The sequence below is a fragment of the Terrapene carolina genome, unplaced genomic scaffold (assembly GCF_002925995.2).
Source record: "Terrapene carolina triunguis isolate 2854851 unplaced genomic scaffold, T_m_triunguis-2.0 Scaffold113, whole genome shotgun sequence".
NCBI lineage: Eukaryota > Metazoa > Chordata > Testudines > Emydidae > Terrapene > Terrapene triunguis.
The window spans coordinates 26,457,879-26,479,232 of NW_020664464.1; the positions used below are offsets into that span (position 1 = coordinate 26,457,879).

Consider the following 21,354-nt stretch of genomic DNA (forward strand, 5'->3'; position numbering starts at 1 on the left):
GAAATCTTAGGAGTTGAGCCTGTCTTCAAGGAAATTTGTATTCAGCGGAAGAAGAGACAGTTTGGTTATGAGGGCAGAGATGAGGTGATGGGAAGCTCGGAAGAAAAATTGAAGAAAGAATTTTTCTGTTTGCTCACTGACACTGCTCAAGTATCCATCGAAGAAAGTTTCAGACAAATGAAGCACCATAAAAAGACCTGGAGGGGTTTGTATGACCTTAGTAAGCTGCCAGTGGATAGGAAAACACTCGAACAATTGTATGGACCTTCACTGGACGTTGACACATGGGGAATGTTCGGCCATCAATGATAGAGGTTTTTATGTTGAATTGGACATCAGTCACATTTTTCCACACAGGAAGCACTCTCCACTCCAAGTTCTCCAATTCATTCATGATGCAGAGCTGACGGATGCTTTTCCTAACGTGTGGATAGCTTTGAGGATTCTGCTCATGCTGCCAGTCACAGTCACGAGTGGTAAGTGCAGCTTTTCGAAGTTCAGACTCATTAAACATGTCTTTGATCAACGATGGCTGACGAGAGTGACATCGCTTGTTATTTTATTGCTTGAAAATGCCATTGGCCAGTCTTTGGATCTCTCTGACGCTGGGCTTCGGTTCGCAAGGGCAAAGGTGAGAAAAGCGACCTTTAGAACTAAAGACTTAGGGTTAATAGTCTAAGGCTGTCACTTACTGTAACACTATTTAATACTTGTCCACCCAATGTTGGTGCACAGTTCAATTTCTTGATGTTAGTACATTTCAGTTATTCTTAAAATTAAAATTTTTTCTTAAAGTTAAAAAGTATTCTTAAAATTAAAAAGACTATAACAGAGTTTAAAACCAAACAAACAAAACAAAAAAAACCTAGATAAATTCATGGAGGATATGTCCATCAATGGCTATTAGCCTGGATGGGCACGGATGGTGTCCCTAGCCTCTGTTTGCCAGAAGCTGGGAATGGGTAGGGGATGGATCACTTGATGATTCCCTGTTCTGTTCATTCCCTGTGGGAATTGGCATTGGCCACTGTCGGAAGACAGGATACTGGGTTAGATGGACCTTTGGTTTGACCGAGTATGGCCGTTTTTTCGTTCTATAAGTTAAGAGGAAACAATTTTTTTTTATTTGCTTACATATGGCAAGAATAAATACAGATTTACAGATCCTAGCATGACAGGGATAAATCATGCATCAAAGTTGTGAAATGAGCTACAAATGCAATAAAAAAATAAGGTATTAAAATGTTTAACAAATGGTGCGGGGGGGAGGGGAGGGGGCACCAAAGATGCTCCTTGCCTGGGGCATCATTTGGTCTAGGGCCTGCTCTGCTCACAGACCTTTTGAGAGTCACCTGCCTACTCAAAACCAGTTCTGGGTTTCAATTCTCATTTAAGACTCAAGAGCAACCAATAGGGTTTGGCAATGCTCTGCATTAACAGCACTGTATGTCAAGACTGATTTCTTTCCTCCTTGCATTTGAAACTTCACTGTGGGTCCACTGCCCAGGAATATATGGCGACAGCAAGGAGCATGTAATTTTAATGCAGTAGAACCATAAGCAGAATTCACTGATACAATTCTTCTTGCAAACCTATGTCCATTAAACCAAGGGCAAAACTCAGAGGGGTTTCAGCGATATATATTATTCAGGGAAAAACAGCTCTAGAGTTTTATATATATTACAATATATAAGGAAACTGAGGTACACAGTGTGCTCATGGAATTCCATGCATGATGATGACCATGTCTGGAATATGATGCTGAATCTGCAGTTCCATGATATTTGATTATTGGTTAGGTTCTCCCTGCATTAGTCCCCTAAGATCAGCTAATCTGTCCCACTGAATTTTCCCCAACTGTTTCACAAGGATGAGGGAAAGTTATTCATCCACCCAAACCAAAGAACAAACAGAAGGTTTGGGCCACCATGAGGTGGTCCTGTACCTCCTCGTTAGTGCTGAGTTGCCTTCCAGCTTCACTGGAACCACATACCAGGTCTTCCTTTACCAGCAGCTGCCCCTGGCCTTTTCACTCCTGGAGTGAGAGTGCACTGCACAGAAGAGGACCACAGAAAATGTCATACATATTTAGGGTTTTCCAGATATTCTTCACAAGCATGGGGAAAAACAATGAATCTCCCCTCAGTCCTTCTGTCCTTTCAGCAGCCATAGATACTACACAGACGGCTATCTGCAGAGTCAAGGGAAATGGCCACTTTTGTGCACTGCAAGTAGGAGATCCATGCAGAGGGACCTCTTTAGGTGTGGATCTGAGGGACACAATCTGGAACCATCTTTACTCAACAGTGTGGGGACTCACTACATTAGAGGACCCATTAAGGTGTATGTTTCCTTTCAAGGGAGTGCACACTTCAATAATGATGACACATTGACAGCATACTGATCAGTTTAAGTATGGGTTGATTTCTATTCCATATCAAGGACTAAACAAACAGACATGTGCATAGTGGCAGAATACGCACAAGTTTAGAGTGATATCGTCTTACAAAAACTATTTTTACTTGCACTGTGTACAGTTCCTTAATATATATGGAAGACTGCCATCTACTGTTGATATCAGTAGGTTTTTTATATATACAAACATTGATGTATACTTTCAGCAGGACCCGCTCCAAGTCAAAGTGAAGTCAATTGGCCCATAGCAGCTAGTTAAACAGCAAGAACTAGATGGCTCTTTTTAAAAAATGAAATAAGGTGATGCAGGTTGAATAAAAATTACTTTAAATAAGATAATGTCAGCAAATCAGGTTGCTTGACACTTGCTTATTAAATAATTTCAGATTGAATTTTCATTTCTAAAAAAGTATAATAAAATAGATTGTTAATGTACAACTACTTTCTAATTTGAAGAATGACAGAATAAGGCAATTTTGTGAATCAGAGTGAACATTTTACATTTTATGTAGTTAGTTTTGCTACCACATTCATTTGAATAAACTGACTAGATCCCCCCATCATTTCCTCTATCAAAATGTATCTATCAAATACTGGTGGGTTGCATCTCCCTCACTGACAATACTTATATCAGGTTATTCCAATTAATTATTTTTTGAAACTAAAATTATTGGCTCTGGCAATAAAATGCATACACAGCCATGTTTTTACTGATCACCACTTTGAATGTGACCAGCCTCTATTTTTGACAAATGCCTCAGTAAATCAATCTATGGTCATAACATGCAAGTTCTTTTTGGTCTAATTAACATAGTACAATTTGTTAGGCTGACTAAGTTTCCTTGCTCCAGTGTGATCCAAACAGTCAAACCCAATACAGTCTTGTGTCACCCTTGCACATTAAAAATATAAACACAGACTCATTGTCCTATCTGTAAAGGCTGATAATTTATTTAGATGTGCCTTATAAAAACCCTCTCATAATCTACCCGTGCACTATTGTACAGATAATGACAATTTCAGAAAACAGGTCTGTGGTGCAATTTATAATTAAAAAGATAACTAGACATTATAGAATGTTTTTCACCATTATTTTGCAGCAGTTTGTCAATATATTTGAATTTATAAATAAATATTTTCAGGACTAAACACTCTACTTCTATTTGTAATTATTATTATTTATCTTTGCAAATCCTCCGAAAGACAATGAAACATTTTCTCTGGAGTCTTTTTTTCAGACTTGACAATACCCAGTGCTGGCAGAGATAAAAGAGTACATCTAGGATATTTTTAGAAAACAATATAGGACTTTAGTTTCTATGGAAATGTAATCCTTCCCAATGAAGAGAAGAAACACGACATTAATCTTGCTTCTCTCAAACACACCTTCCCAGTTCAGAGTACAATCAGTGGATTGAGTTAATCTTTGTTTCCTGCCAAAAGGATTCAATATTTTCTAAATTTAGTCTGAACACAGAGATTTCAGCTACTTGTTTTCAGGGATTTTGTTCCAGGAAATTAATTTTGGTTTGAGAAAAAAGAAAATAAAAAAAGATGTACTTTATTCCTTGAAGGTTCAAAGCTTTCGTGGTGGAGTATCACAGTAAGGAACATTGTCTAGTAGCAGATCTTTCCTGGGTATAAGCACTGTAACAAACAAACAAAATCAGTAAGAATAATATTTTATCATAATGATCTACAAAAATATACATGGCCTTTAATATTTTTAAAAGCAATGAAACAGCTTACTACAGAGCATCTAGTTTTAAATTAAACCTACAAGAAGCACTATGGTAATTTCCTAAGCCAACAAAAATTTACTAACATTTTACTTCTGTTCCTCAGAAATCTCTTCCACCTCCTCCACCTATTTTGCTATTAAAAACATCCTTGAAAATATTTTAACTGTCTATCATTGCTACATTTTGCCATTTCTCATGTAAAGACATTTTAGCAAAACAGATAGCAAATTATAACGTTTCTGGCAATCCTGATTCCAATGTATTTAAATACAAATTTCAAAATGCATAAAACATACTTTAAAATATATAGACACCTCATTTAAAATCTGTAACATTTATTAATGCTGTACCTGTTCTTTTAAGAACAGCAGAAAAATCAAGTGTCAGATGACATTTATTGCAGGAGAAAAGAGCAGTTGTTGGGTTTTTCTTGGCTGTGCACTGTGCTAACTGCCCTTGGCTGTAATAAAGTTTTGACCATCTGGCTCCTTGCTTGGGAGTTCTGCACCTGAGGGCTGTCAGATTTGTACAACTGGCACCACCTACAAGCTGAGGCACCATGGCTACAAACACAATCCTGTACTTTGACTAGTCAGGCAAGTACTAAACAAAGGTACAGTAAACTTCTAAAACACTCCAAATTCCATTCCATGTGTGTAATCAGTCACGTCTCATCCAAAGTATGTTGTTTTTCCATATATTATAGAAAAATCAAGGAAATTGCTTCCCTTGAAGCTGCATTTCTTTTTCATTTTCTGGCTGTGGTACTAAAACAGTATTAAACACATTTTTAAATGGATTGAATAATATTTTGTTTGTGTTCTACCTATGAGGGAAACATTCATGTCCCAGTGTTCACATGTATTTTTTCCTCTACATTTTAGGGACAAGACTTTGTGCATGAGAGAGAAATACAAGTATAAACCAAACAGGATAGAGGAGAAAGAATGAACAAATAAAAACAACAAGGAGTCCGGTGGCACCTTAAAGACTAACAGATTTATTTGGGCATAAGCTTTTGTGGGTAAAAAACCTACTTCTTCAGATCAAGTGGGTTTTTTACCCACGAAAGCTTATGCCCAAATAAATCTGTTAGTCTTTAAGGTGCCCCCGGGCTCCTTGTTGTTTTTCTGGATACAGACTAACACGGTTACCCCTCTGATACTTGGACAAATAAAAAAGACTGATGGGGACAGAACCTCCTAACCTCTCACTGAAAAATAAAAGTTTGGCACACATCTCACCCATCACTATAGCAAACCCAAAGTGAAAACCATCAGGGTGCATTACATATGTGGTAAATTAGGGTGAGAAAAGCTCTACTTATATCAGTTTATTCTGCAAAATAAAAACAAGTTGACTAGTGCCAACTCTCTTGCACAACAGTGGATAATTTGACTTGACAGGCTGCACAGCAATGTCTCAAAAAAATCTGTTTAGTGAGATTCTGAATAATGTGACTAACACAAGCTCTTAGCTGCAAATCTCTTTTCTTTATCATTTTTAAAACTTTTTTCAGACGTAACTGTCCAGTGCTGGCTGAAATTAAAAAAAAAAAGTACACCTAGGATATTTTTAGAAACCAATATAGGACGTTAGTTTCTATGGAAATGTATTCCTTCTCAATGAAAGCAACAGAGGGTCCTGTGGCACCTTTAAGACTAACAGAAGTATTGGGAGCATAAGCTTTCGTGGGTAAGAACCTCACTTCTTCAGATGCAAGATGAACCTCACTTCTTCTTCTTGCATCTGAAGAAGTGAGGTTCTTACCCACGAAAGCTTATGCTCCCAATACTTCTGTTAGTCTTAAAGGTGCCACAGGACCCTCTGTTGCTTTTTACAGATTCAGACTAACACGGCTACCCCTCTGATACTTCTCAATGAAGTGCATCTTAATATCTCTCTCTGCATGACAGCTAATATCCACAATATTCTGATCACAGTTTCATAAATTCTTTAATGGTATTCCAAGAACAACCAATTAGATCAGGAATGTAGTCAATGCCATAGTACTGTAGGTCCATCTAGTTCAGCATGCTGGATGACGGTGATCAGTACCAGACGCTTCCGAGAAAGATGCAACAAACCAACTACTGGATAGTTATGGAATACCCTGTTCACAGAGAAAGTCTCTTCTTACCCTCTGGCACTTATTAATTGGCCTATTACCATGAAGCATAAGGGTTTGTGTATGCTTTCTAAAAAATGCTTTGCTTTTATCCCATCTAATGTCAGCATTAATTCTTTCATTATGCATCTGAACATCTACTTTTTTTTTCTTTGAACTCCAAGCTCTTGGCCTCAAAGATATTTTGTGTCAGTAAGTTCCACAAATTAATGATGTATTGCGTAAAACAGAGATGGATTTCTTTTTATCAGTTTAAATTACTGTCTAACATCATGGAATGTCTCCTTTTTCCTTTATAATGCGAACGTGTAAATAGGAGTACCCTATTTACCTTTATTACTATTCATTACATTCTAAACTTCTATAATGACCCCTTTGATCCATCTCCTTTATAATAATTCCATTCTTTTACTTAGGATAACCTAGAAATAAAACAGCAGAAGAACAGAGAGCTAGGCATGCCCAATTTCTTTATTGTTCTTGCAAAAAGGGGATTTCAAACCATAGACTACAACTTCATATTTGGGTACAGGGATCCAAAGCCTTCTCGATCTGACATACAGTCCAAATCATACACATTATGCATAATTTTTAGCCTGAGTATTAAAAAACAAAGTGTAACTTCAGCTGGCCGGTTAGATAACTATAAAGAAAAAGTAAAAATTTTCATTAAGGTGGTGCTTAGAGGCCCCATCGTGCTACATGCTGTTAAACACAGAGTAAGGGCAAAGCTTGGTCTCATTCAAGACTGATAGAGAGGAAACACTAACAGGTTAGAAATTCCAAAAAGACATCCTTAATGTTTATGTACCATTAAGCCAGTGGTTCTCAAACTTTTGTACTGGTGACCCCTTTCACATAGCAAGCCTCTGAGTGCGACCCCGCCTTATAAATTAAAACTACTTTTTTATATATTTAATACCATTATAAATGCTGGAGGCAAAGTGGGGTTTGGGGTTGAGGCTGACAGCTCGTGACCCCCCCATGTAATAACCTCACGACTCCCTGAGGGGTCCTGACCCCCAATTTGAGAACCCCTGCATTAGGCTTTAAGGAAGTTCACAGAAAGGACGACATCTTGCTTAAATGAGTGTGTCACTATTTATTACACAAAAGAAGAGACATAAAAATGATACAGGAAGCGCTGAGACTTTCCCTGTAAACTCAGTCAAATCTAGAACACACTTCTGACATACATGGATATGTGAAATTGATCCACAATGTATGGGTTTGAGTTTGCTCTTTTTGAGTTTTATTGAAAATAGACAAAGAAAGTTAAATACATAAAAGGCACTCATATCAATTAAAGTTTCACAGGATACAGAACTTCATGATGTTGATTCTAATTTAGTTTTCCGACTTGGGAGACAAATGACTCCTAGAGCTTAAGGCCAGCTTCTACCACTCCCATTCCTTCTCCCTCTCATCCCTGTCCACTCCTCATTAACCCACACTCAGTCCTCATACATTATTTCCTTTTCTTCACTCTCTCACCTTAGCAGAGGGATGGGCCATCTGGAATAGAATTTAATTTCCCCAAAAGTAGGAGATGGAGAGGAGCTGCTTGAGACTGTATCCACTTTCCCCACAGTAGTGGCAACACAAAGCAAGAGCAGGTGCCTACCACAGTGCCCATTTTCCTAGCAGATGCAGAAGGAGGGGGAAAATGGGCGATTGCACATATACTAAAACTGGAACGATACAGAGAAGATTAGCATGGCCCCTGCGCAAGGATGACATGCAAATTCGTGAAGTGATAATGGCAGCAGGAGTCCCAGCAAACTCAGGGCTGGCACCAGTTTCCCCGCAATAGGAGATGAAAGAAGGAAGAGGGTGAAGGATCTCCTGAAGTGTATCACAGACGGTGCTCTCTGTGATGCCTGAAAGCCATGAACATGCATGCTTAGAGGAAACACCAATCACATGTAGGACTATGGGAGACTTGAGGGCATGTACGAGACTTTTTTACTGGTTCACTTTTCGAGTTTGACAATTTCAGATGTGAATGAACCCAATACTGCAAAGATTTGACTGGCTTTAGGTCAAAACCAATCAAGCAAGCATCACAAATCTTCCACCAGACACCATAATTCGGCCTAGCCTCTCAAATCTAAATGAACCTGGCCCAAGTTTGGGGTAAATAATATACAACACTAAAACAAAAAGAAACACCCCCCCTCAGTTTCAGGTTTTGTCACTGAAGTTCAGCACAGTTCTAAATACCATTAAAAAAAAAAAAAAAAAGATGCTGTGCAGCTCTACTTACTCAGACTGTCAGAACCGGTGTGAAGTCCCTGTATAACAGATGTTCTGAGTAGAACTTCAACATCTGAACCTATTTTCATAAGCTGGTAAAGAAAAAACAGAGCAATTAAAACAGTGCAAAATTACTCTTGTAGACATTTTCCATGTTTGATAAGTATTAATCAAATATCGTCAGTATTTTTATATCTTCTGAATAATAGGGCATCTTGTATTTACATAGTGCTTTTTATCCTGGAGGGTCCCAAAGTGCTTTATGAACCTATATATAAGTCACTCTGGGGTACAACCCCCTGGGATGAAACAAGTCTACTGTTTGATAACACACACAGCAATAGAAAATACTGTATTTAATTGAAACTGCAGGAGGATATTTAGGTAGGTAGATTACCAGAGTAATTATATTTTAATTTGTGTCCAATTATCCTGAACTCCAGGAGGAACATCTTGCAAGAATTGTCATCAAGCAGTCAGGTTCTTTACAGTTCAGGTACGTTTTGGACTTCTCGCCCCTCTTTTCCTGCCCAATCTGAGAAGAGGAGTCAATGGTGCTGAGATGCCACAGGAAGGAGATCAAAAGCAGCAGGAGTGGCCGGGGGAAGGAGCAGTCCCTCTCCCTAGAGATCAGCAGCATTAGGAGTGTGTGATTACAACACTGTAATCCCTTCCCTATTTGAGAGGAAGCATGACAGAGGTCTCCATGTGCATGCCCCTTGCCAAAAAGACAGAACTTGTTAAATGGCTAGTACTTATTTGTATGCAGCGCCTTCCTGCAATGTATACAGCTGCACAAGTGAGAAGCCTAGGGGGAACAGAGTTTCTTACATTGCAAAGTTTCTCAGGTAGTTATTCTTCACTTCTTGTCCTAAAAAACTGTTTAATGTCATGGGTTGGAAAACATGTGCTATATTCTACTCTGGCAGTGGATGAAGCAACAAATAAATAGGGTCAAGATTTTGAAAAATGGATGCCTTAAATTAGGCACCAAAGTCTATGTACGGATACCTGAATAGGAGGCCTGATTTTCAGAAGTACTGAGGTGCTTGGGGCCAAACAGTTTTGACTGTTTCTGTAAAGCACTCTTTGGTCCAATTCTTCTGCATTAATGGCACTTCAGCATATAAATGCACAATAATTATTAAACATGACAGGTTGTGTTTTTCCCCCCCCACCATGGATATCATCATGGCCTTGCTGGAGACCAAGAATTTTATCCACTGATCTTTCACTCAATGAATATGCCAATTAACTAGCATCAAAAGAAGAGTCAATATTAGATATGTGCATTTTGTAGATCACCACTCCTAACAAATGCAGCTTTGAGAATTTTACCTGGCATCTTATCTGTACATCAATTAAAACAGTGTTATATCATTAAATTAAAAAATAGAACAGAAGACAGAACTTGATGCCTAGGATACACGCACAGCAATATTGCTGCTGTTGCTTGGCAACAAGCAGACATGCTAGAGAGAGTCCTGAATGAATGTTCAGAAGTGTTAACGTCAGTGATATGTGGGTGCTAGGATGCCAAGTACTGAACTGATTGTCTTAGTTTGTTTTTTCCTACAATATATGCTTAAACATATATGTGGTTTCTTCTAATGCCTCCCCTCATGGATTCAGGAGGAGTAGCATACATGTGTCTACAAGAGGATTTCTAAAGAGAATTCAATGAATTGGAAAATATGCTGAATTAGAAGAGTGACAACAATTCATTCACTTCTTCATCATGCATAGTAAAATAAAACCTCCAGTTCACATTGTTTCAATGTTAATAATTGCAGGCCCAAGTAAATTCATAATCTTACTGCTAATTAAAACAACCTTGCAAATGTGTTACATAACAGCCGGGAGAGTCTGAATTATATAGTGAGCTAAAAGAATTTTCTACACTGTAGTCCCTTAATTTACCAGAGAGATAAAGACAGGTGAGGTAATTAATGCATCTGTATTAACAACTCAATCACAAGCACTTGATTATTTGGGAGGGAAGGAGTGTGTGATATGATATGAGTCAGAACTAGTAGGCCCTATTGCCAGCTCTGCCAATAACTGCCTACATCTAAACTAACGAGCTAGGGGGTGACTCCCAGCTTGCATACACATACTCATGCTACTTCGATGTGAACTAGTATGAGTACATGTACACGAGCTGGGAATCATACCTCTAGCTCATAGCATAGATGTAGCCTCACTGTGTGACATTGGGCAAGTCACTTAACCTCTGTGCCCCATTTCATCCATCTGTAGAGTGAGTATAAGAGAGTCATTCATAGATTTTAAGACCAGAGGGCCCATTATGATCATCTATTCTGATAACCAGTCTAATACTTAGCTTGATTGCATAAGAAGAAACAAGCAAAATATTTCCACTAAATGGACAACAATTTGGAAAAACAATTCTAATTTTGTTATTAACTTGAAAATAGGCAGAGCAAAAATGGCTTTGAATTGTAAACATGGAAAACTGTTTTTCATACAATTTTTAATGTGAAAACTGCCATTTGTAATTTTTACATAAACTGATGGTGACAGCAGGACACAAAATAGAAAATAAGTTTGTACACAAAGTTCCATGAAATTACATTTTGAAATTCACAAAGCTCTGGTTGCGAGGCTCAATTAGTGTTTGCAAAGTGCTCTGAGATCCTTTGATAAAAGATGCTGCTATGTGAATATAAAGTATTATTAGACTTTATACTATTAAGTGGAGAATAGCATCACAATGAAAGTACCTCTGCTATTCTTTCAGAAGAGGTCTCATCTTGATGGTTTCTGAATTCTTCATTTATCTTTTGTCTTGCAGCTAAAGGGGGCAAGTAAAATAAAGTTGTTTAGGGTTTTGTTGTTGTTGTTTTTTTAATTCCCTCACTTATTATCAGTCCTTTGTCATTGGCTCAAAACCCACATTCCTTAGCAGCTAAAACCCATCTCAGGTAGACAAATTTGCCCCTTGTTTGTTGATGCTGCTCTACAGCCATGGTCCTTTTACTACCTATCCTCTTCATATTTCACTCAGACCAGAGCCTTGTACTTCAAGATCTCTGTGGAACTTGAGTGACAGCATGTTTTATTCCCACACCAAGCACACCAGAAATGTGTTGTAATATACGTTTAAAAAAAAAAAAAAAAAGCTCAAAATACTACTATATATCACTCGTATTTGTATCTGCTCAGTTCAAATATGCATGTTTACTATCTGATGGAGTTGTGGTATTCACTTTAAGAACAACTGTACACAAAGATAAGCAACTCGGGTGTTTGGTAGCCTAGGACACCTGAGATTCACTGTTTTAGAAAATCAACAAGACTACAATTTTAGAACCGCATGGTTCTGTTCTACTGAAAATTTTTTCATAACGTTACAGCTTAAAAAATTACTTACTGGCTTGATTCTAGCCAGAGATGTAATTTAATCTTTGGGAATATGTGGGTAATGGGCAGCATGGGGAAAGGAGAGATTTCCCCTCCTTATTCCTCTGAGATGGGTGAAGGGGAAAATCACAACAATTTGAGGCAAATACTCTAAGCATTATTTCCCTCCCTGCCTTGTTCCTCTGCTCCAGCACTTCTGCAATCAGTTTTTCACTAAAGCCATTCCTGTTTCTGATCTTTTATAGAGTGTGTGCATGCATGTATGTTTGGTGGAAGAGAGGACAGAAGACTCTTAGAACTGGCAGGGAGAAAACTCTCGTCCCTTCCTAAAAGACTGCTTTTTGCATTTTCCATAAACTGGTATTAATGGGCTCCCTCTTCCTCACACTAGCATTGTTGCTTCTGTTAACATAGCAACTTTAGAATCTCCTACTCAGTGTTGGCCAGTGCTCCAAGATCTGCTATTGTCTGCTTTCCTAACCGACCCTCATTGCAAAGAAAGGAAAACTGGAGGAAGGAGAGGAGAAGAGGGAAGCAGAGAGTAGGATCAAATTGGCTACCTCCCTGAAACAGCGGAATAGAGTTGATGCCAAAAGACCCTGCTCTGCACCCTACATTTACCTTTCCCTCACCACATGAACAGTTATTGAGGTGGGAAGGCAGGCTCTCAAGATCCTCTCTGACAGGTTTCAGAGTAGCAGCTGTGTTAGTCTGTATCCGCAAAAAGAACAGGAGTACTTGTGGCACCTTAGAGACTAACAAATTTATTTGAGCATAAGCTTTCGTGGGCTACAGCCCACTTCATTAGATGCATAGAATGGAACATATAGTAAATAAATGTACAAAAAAGGAGCCAAATTGGTCTTCCAAGCTTTATGAAGTTCTTTAACAGTTAACTAGTAATTTATTTTCAGAGTGTGAAACGTTTTGCATTTTGGCTCCCCATTGGACTGCTATGCACTAAACAAATGTCTGTATCAGCAAGAACAACGAGGAGTCCTTGTGGCACCTTAGACGCTAACAAATTTATTTGGGCATAAGCTTTTGTGGGCTATAACTCACTTTATCAGATGCATGGAGTGAAAAATACAGTAGGCAGGTATAAATATCCATCTTTTCATGTGCTCTATATTTATACCTGCCTACTGTATTTTTCACTCCATGCAGCTGATGAAGTGGATTATAGCCCACGAAAGCTTATGCCCAAATAAATTTGTTAGCGTCTAAGGTGCCACAAGGACTCCTCATTGTTCCATCTATCTGCTCTCTGGACCAGCCGAGGCTACATGCAAACTCCACTCACAAAAGAAGAAAGAGTTCTTTGCCCTGTTTGACTGAACCCCTTAAGCTGCTTAAACAGCAGCAGGTTCCAAAAAGGGGCTCATCTAGTTCAAGTCCCCTCAGACAGAGGGATGATAGTTGCTGTAAGAGACCTTCACGACCGGGGCATGCAGAAGGGAGGAGGGTCCTTAGAGCTTTTGTAGAGATGCAGAGGATCCACTAGGAAGACAAAAATTCTTACCTTCTAGGGCTCTGGCATCATTTTTAAAAACCTGTTGCCGTGTTCTGTGCAATGCTCTGAAAAGCTTCAAAACCTGTTAACAAAATACAAGTCAACAATAAATGTGTTTTGTTTGTTAATAGGATTTCTTAAGTAAAATTAATATTTTTTCAATTAAAAAGGTATTTTTTTTTGCATTCTATTGTTTCCTCCATAGCAGCTGGAGTAGACCCATTCTGTCAGAAATGTTCTCAATTCAGACTTTTTGCAGATAAAACAGAGATATAGAACACAGAAGACATAACAATTCTTGATATCTAAAATACAGTAGAACCTCAGGAGTTATGAACACCAGAGTTACAAACTGAGCGGTCAACCATACACCTCATTTGGAACCGGAAGTATGCAATCAGGGATCAGCAGAGACACATACACACACAAAAAAAGAAAAGGCAAATACAGTACAGTACTGTGTTAAATGTAAACTACTAAAAAAATAAAGGGAAAGTTAAAAAAAAGATTGACAAGGTAAGGAAACTGTTTCTGTGCTTGTTTCATTTAAATTAAGATGGTTAAAAGCAGCATTTTCCTTCTGCATAGTAACGTATCAAAGCTGTATTAAGTCAATGTTTAGTTGTAAACTTTTGAAAGAACAACCATAACATTTTGTTCAGCATTACGAACAACCTCCATTCCTGAGGGTACGTAACTCTGAGGGTCTACTGTAACTGAAGACACAAAAGAAGTTCTGGTACTATTTCAAGTCACCATTTTGACCTCTATGGCCCTACTCCTGCAAAGAGACCAGCACAAAAACACTCATGCCTGCAAAGTAAAATTTACAGGATATGGACTTGCAACTGTACAGTAAAAGCCACCCAATTAAGTGAAAATCCTGGGTATCATCAGAGATTAGTTTTACTATTAAATATTAGACAATGTTTTCATCCCTCAGCTCATAGAGAGCCGAGAAGCTCTACCAAAAACCTGGACCAGCAGAGGCTACAGTTCTCATAGGAGATAGTTCAATGGTTCTGAAATACTGACAGCATCAACTCATTTATAGGACAGTGTCACAAAACTGAATGAATAAGATGACCTCAAACAGCAGCTTGGAAAGCTTATGTCCAAACATTACATTTTCAATAGAACCACTTAGTGTAAACATAAAGATGATACAGCAAAACCCATCCAAACTGGAAGTTCCTCTCTACCAATAAGTACAAGATCAGTAGGTAATGACTTTGGTCAGGAGAAGCTACTCAAAAACACTGAATTACACGATGGAAATACGTATGCAAAAATGGTTTTTAAAATTATTAATTATTATTATTATTAAAGGTTATTATAAGCATGCCTATGCCTTTACTGAATTTTAGTAGATACTTATAAACATATGATGTTTATAGAATAGAATAATTCATATGCTTAGGGTTTTGGTTGAAATGTTCATGCTAATTAAGGAAATTTATAGGAAATCTCTGCTCTCTGTCAACCAAGGACAAGCACCAGAAGTGTCAGAGGAGGATACCTCCTTAGCCATAAAGTCATATTTATTACCTTCAAGTGTATTTACACAGACTCTGGAATGCATCTGTAGAGCATCTAGTTAGTTTTAACATTCCATATTTTCTTATATAGACATCTTTCAAATATACAGTATAAATGTGTTAGCTACTGATGTGTGCCTTGTATAGAATATTTGATAGGAGTCTTTTACTCCAAACTGTAAGTGTACTACAAATGACAGGTTATAAATCTAGGAGTCATTTGGTGAAAAGGGCAAGCAACCAACAAGGGGATTGTCAAAGAACAGGGGACTTCCAACCTGTAGAAGATACCAGTTTGGTATAGACATGATTTTTATCTCAAGAAAACAAACTTTGTATAATATTTATGTTTTAGAAAGAGACGTGGTTGTGTCAAAGAGTGGAAGGCTTTAGTCAGGATACTCCAAAGGGAGGTGGTGCTTAGGATGCATTATCAGAACTGTAAACTAAGTAATAAAAGTGGGCCTCTTCACCCCACCTCTTTGAAAGAAAAATAAAAAAGCCCCTTAATTTTAAACACAAAGAATTCTAAAAATAATCTTATTTAAACTGATTTCTTTTATAAACGCTCTAAAATTCTTATTCTTTAAATGTTAAGGAGAACTTATATGATTGGGAAATGTTTTACAGAAATTATTGGTTACTTCTAACCAACAGAAAAGGTGAAAGCTTTTCTTGTCCTCAAATTCCTTGGATGAATAACTTCTTCTGAGATGCATCTTTGCAAGTATTATTATATCTAAATGCAAGCCTTCATTTAATAACTGCCTGATACCATTATGTGAATAGTGAGATGTCCCCTGAACAAATATATCATGGTCATACTATTAGCAATTACTAATATAAGAAACCTCTTGAGTGTAAAAATATAATAATTAGGGAATGAATATTTATCTGACAATGCTTAAGCAATTCCTTACCAAACTCAGGAAGACAAGAAGAACCTCTCCAAGGATGGTGAGAAAGGACAATAATTTATTTGATGACCATTAAAATTAAGTCCTTAAGAATTATTTAAGCTTTTAAAAAACTATTCTAAGAGTTGAAAGACTTTCACATAGAAAATGAGAGTGTTTTGACTTATTTAAACAGAAATTTCAATGATAATTAAAACCTGATGGAAGTTAAGGCATTTCTCAAAAAAATCTACTATATAAAAAGAATGAGTTAAAACACTAACCTAAAGATGTTCAAGAGTTCCCCATAAGAAAAGCAATATAATCATTCATTTAAATAATTAAAACCCTGCTGCATATGCATTAGCAGATTGCATATTCATGAGCTGAAGAAGCTACTGGGACCATTCCATGAAGGTGTTGAGCCAACAAGTGAACAACACCTCTACAAGCAAGCAAACAGCAACAACACAGCTCAAAACAAGGAAGTCACAACACATCAAGAAGAAGCAACTTTCCAGTGCAGCACTGCTTCTGCATAATGATGACATCACGGAGACTTTGACACTATTGGTGAGACAGAGTTTGCAAAAGCACTGCCAAAGGATTAGAATTATATTTTTCTTGAAGTGATTTTAAGGGGATATGGAAATACTGTTATAATTTAAGTAATAACAGTCTTTCCTGTTAAACACCAGGTTGCTTAGATAGACTATGTATTCCTGAAAAGGAGACATAAGTTAACCGTGATAAACAGAGAAATTGTGGGCTTTGAGTTTAAGATTCTTAATAATTAATTTGCCTGTGTTAAGACTGCTCCTTGAATGGCTTCTTTTAAGTTAAAAACCTTCTTCAGTTTCACAGGACTTAGTTAAGATCACTTACCTCTGTCCAATTAGGTAATCCATGATTTAAAAAACAAACAAACAAACAAACAAACACCCTAACAAAACGAATTCACCAACCCTTAGACAAAGGAATTTCATTTCTATACACTGCACAGCATCTATACACTGTTTTATTTATCTATATTATACCAATGATTTAGATAATGGCATAGAGAGTATACTTAAAGTTTATGGATGATAACACGCTAGGAGGGGTTGTAGGTGCTTTGGAGGATCGGATTAAAATTCAAAATGATCTGGAGAAATGGTCTGAAGTAAATAGGATGAAATTCAATAAGGACAAATGCAAAGCACTCCACTTAGGAAGGAACAATCAAAGTTGCACACATACAAAATGGGAAATGACTGCCTAGGAAGGAGTACTGTGGAACGGGATCTGGGGGTCAGAGTGGATCACAAGCTAAATATGAGACAACCGTGTAACACTGTTGCAAAAAAAGCAAACATCATTCTGGGATCTATTAGCAGGAGTATTGTAAGCAAGACACGGGAAGTAATTCTTCTGCGCTGATTAGGCCTCAACTGGAGTATTGTGTCCAATTCTGGGCACCACATTTCAGGAAAGATGTGGACAAATTGGAGAAAGTCCAGAGAAGAGCAACAAAAATGATTAAATGTCTAGAAAACATGACCTATGAGGGAAGATTGAAAAAATTGGGTTTGTTTAGTCTGGAGAAGAGAAGACTGAGAGGGGACATGATAACAGTTTTCAAGTACATAAAAGGTTGTTACAAGGAGGAGGGAGAAAAATTATTCTTCTTAACCTCCGAGGATAGGACAAGAAGCAATGGGCTTAAATTGCAGCAAGGGCACTTTAGGTTGGACATTAGGAAAAACTTCCTGTCAGAGTGGCTAAGCACTGGAATAAATTGCCTAGGGAGGTTGTGGAATATCCATCATTGGGGATTTTTAAGATCAGGTTGGACAAACACCTATCACGGATTGTCTAGATAATACTTAGTCTTGCCTTGAGTGCAGGGGACTGGACTAGATGATCTCTCGAGGTCCCTTCCAGTTCTATGGTTACTTTGGTTTTATTTTAGCTACTGATAAAAACTCTCCACTAAGAGATATACAGTAGAGATTGTGTCTGAAGTAACCATTATTTACCGCTTGATTTCTCTCTCTCTTTTTCCTTTCTTTAATAAGTCATAGTTAATAGTTATGATTACTTTGCTCATCTTTAATCATGGTGTCCCTTAAGGCCTGGCAAGAATACATCTGACTAAAATTGGAGGGAGGGGGAAAGTCACATATCTGAATTGGCATAAAATGAGACATTTAAAATTTGGCTTGTGGTTTATTGTTTCTCTAGGCTATACATTTTTAGAAATTTTTGAGATAAAATTACGTAGCATCAGCACTGCTTTCTATCTTCAAAACAGAGTCTTATTAGAATCACATAGAATTTTGAGTCAGTGATATATAGGAGGTGAAACCAAAGGAACTGTTCCCCCAGTATTTCCATCAAACTGTCTCTTCTTTGGGTTAACATTTTCTCAAGCAAGTAATATGTCATCCCTTTATATATTTTTCTCTTATCTTATTTGTCATGTAGATTTCAACATTTAGTACCTCAATCTATAGCTTGGAGACCTTTGTGTCGACCCCCTTGGGGAATTCCACAAATAAATCACCACCTTGAATCAGACATAGTTACAGAGATGGAGGGAGATGTGGTATGGAACAGAAGGTTTGTTATTACTGTTTATTATTTACTGAGTGTTGATAATGTTCTTGATACTGCACAGATGACCTAAAGATCTTAGTTGTTGAAGTATTTGAAATACTATATTTTCTAAAATGAAGGGTTCAAATCCCAGAAAAGTCAACTCAACCCTTCATTCTTCCAAGGTAGATAAACATCTACTTCTCTGCTCTTGTTTTACTACTCCCTCCCAGCCTCTCTTCCATTCTGCCAATAAATCCTCACTCACTGCCTCTTCATAATCCTCTGATTCCCACCTTTATGCCTTTTTAAATACTGGCCATTGCACCTGAACACTCACTTTGCACTACTGTACCTAGTGTCCTCTCTGTCTTAAAAATAATTCTTCTCTTGAGGCCAGAAGTGCTAGCCCATGTCAGTAAAAATGTTACTCGGCCATTAAATGTAAGCAAAAATCCCCTCAAACCCTACACTCTCCAAATTCACTGCCTGTCTGATTTACATTTATCTGTTTAGTCTGTAAATGCCACAGCAATGTAATCCTGAGTAAACTGAGCACCATGCAGTTTATGTGCACGTAGACTTTTCAGATGAAATGCTAAAAACTCAGGTCTTGTTTGTTCTATGATGTTGAAGTTTCCACAGCATATTCTGCACCCTAGTGTCTTTAGCATTCTGGTCTACAGTTGCATTTATCAATGTTGATAAATGCAAAGTAATGCACATTGGAAAACATAATTCCAACTATACATATAAAATGATGGGATCTAAATTAGCTATTACCACTCAAGAAAGATCTTGGAGTCATTGTGAACAGTTTTCTGAAAACATCCACTCAATGTGCAGCGGCAGTCAAAAAAGCTAACAGAATGTTGGGAATCATTAATAAATGGATAGATAAGAAGACCGAAAATATCATATTGCCTGCATATAAATCCATGGTACACCCACATCTTGAATACTGAGCGCAGATGTGGTCGCTCCATCTCAAAGAAAGATATATTGGAATTGGAAAAGGTTCAGAAAAGGACAACAAAAATTATTAGGGGTACAGAACGGCTGCCATATTAATCTGAGGAGAGATTAATAAAACTGGGACTTTTCAGCTTGGAAAAGAGTCGACTAAGGGGGGATATGATAGAAGTCTATAAAATCAGGACTGGTGTGGAGAAAGCAAATGCAAAGGATGGGCTCCACCTAAACCAAAGTGGAACCAGACTGCTGGCACTTAACATTAAAAAGGTTGCAGAGCAGTTTTTAAACTAAGAGATGGGGGAAAGCCGATTGCTGCAGTGGAGCATGTGGATCGGACAGAGACTTCTCTTAGAGGAGAGTCTATTGATAGAGATTCTCTAGGTTTTAGTCAGGAGGAGAGGATGGAAGAGGATATAGTATGGGCCAGATCAGATGAGAAACATTCACATAAAAAAGAATATGACACATCAGAAAAGGGCAGACAAATAAACAGTGACAAGTTTTTAAAGTGCTTGTACACAAATTCTAGAAGTCTAAATAATAAGATGGGTGAACTAGAGTGTCTTGTGTTAAAGGAGGATATTGATATAAGAGGCATCACACCTGGTGGAGCGGGGACAATCAATGGGACACAATCATTCCGGGGTACAAAATATATCGGAAGGACAGAACAGGTCGGGGGGGGGGGAAGGAGTGGCACTATATGTGAAAGAAAACGTAGAATCAAATGAAGTAAAAATCTTAAATGAATCCATATGTTCCATAGAATCTCTATGAATAGTAATTCCATCCTTCAATAAAAATATAACAGTAGGGATCTATTATCGACCACCTGACCAGGACAGTGATAGGACGATGAAATGCTAAGGGAGATTAGAGAGGCTAACAAAATAAAGAACTCAATAATAGTGGGGGATTTCAATTATCCCCATATTGACTGGGTACATGTCACCTCAGGACAAAATGCAGAGACAAAATTTCTCGATACTTTAAATGACTGCTTCTTGGAGCAGCTGGTACAGGAACCCACAAGGGGAGAGGCAATTCTCGATTTAGTCCTGAGTGGAGCACAGGATCTGATCCAAGAGGTAACTATAACAGAACCGCTTGGAAATAGTGACCATAATATAATAACATTTAACATTCCTGGGGTGGGAAGAACACCTCAACAGCCCAACACTGTGGCATTTAATTTCAGAAAGGGGAACTATGCAAAAAATGAGGAGGTTAGTTAAACAGAAATTAAAAGGTACAGTGACTAGAGTGAAATCCCTGCAAGCTGCATGAACACTTTTCAAAGACACCATAATAGAGGCCCAACTTAAATGTATACCCCAAATTAAAAAACACAGTAAAAGAACTAAAAAAGAGCCACCGTGGCTTAACAACCATGTAAAAGACGCAGTGAGAGATAAAAGGCATCTTTTAAAAAGTGGAAGTCAAATCCTGTTGAGGTAAATAGAAAGGAGCATAAACACTGCCAAATTAAGTGTAAAAATGTAATAAGAATAGCCAAAAAGGAGTTTGAAGAACAGCTAGCCAAAACCTCAAAAGGTAATAACAAAATGTTTTTTAAATACATCAGAAGTAGGAAGCCTGCTAAACAGCCAGTGGGGCCCCTGGATGATCAAGATACAAAAGGAGCACTTAAAGACGATAAAGTCATTGCGGAGAAACTAAATTAAATCTTTGCTTCAGTCTTCATGGCTGAGGATGTTAGGGAGATTCCCAAACCTGAACCGTCCTCTGTAGGTGACAAATCTGAGGACTTGTCACAGATTGAAGTGTCACTAGAGGAGGTTTTGGAATTAATTGATAAACTTAACAGTAACAAGTCACCGGGACCAGATGGCATTCACCCAAGAGTTCTGAAAGAACTCAAATGTGAAATTGCGGAACTTTTAACTATGGTTTGTAACCTGTCCTTTAA

General features: G+C 37.8%; 1 protein-coding gene and 1 pseudogene across 1 annotated transcript in view; one reads left to right on the forward strand and one right to left on the reverse strand.

Annotated features, from left to right (window-relative positions):
- Positions 1-1,247: 1,247 nt before the first annotated feature.
- Positions 1,248-21,354, reverse strand: part of LYRM7 (LYR motif containing 7) — a 32,043-nt gene continuing 11,936 nt past the window's right edge. The window contains exons 2-5 of the mRNA XM_029911699.1: positions 13,448-13,520; positions 11,286-11,356; positions 8,552-8,633; positions 1,248-4,062 (exon numbers count right to left, since the gene is read on the reverse strand). Coding sequence (XP_029767559.1) covers positions 3,992-4,062; positions 8,552-8,633; positions 11,286-11,356; positions 13,448-13,520 — 297 coding nt within the window. The 3' untranslated portion in view covers positions 1,248-3,991. The remainder of the gene's footprint in view (positions 4,063-8,551; positions 8,634-11,285; positions 11,357-13,447; positions 13,521-21,354) is intronic.
- LOC112125694 lies at positions 7,954-8,053 on the forward strand (annotated as a pseudogene).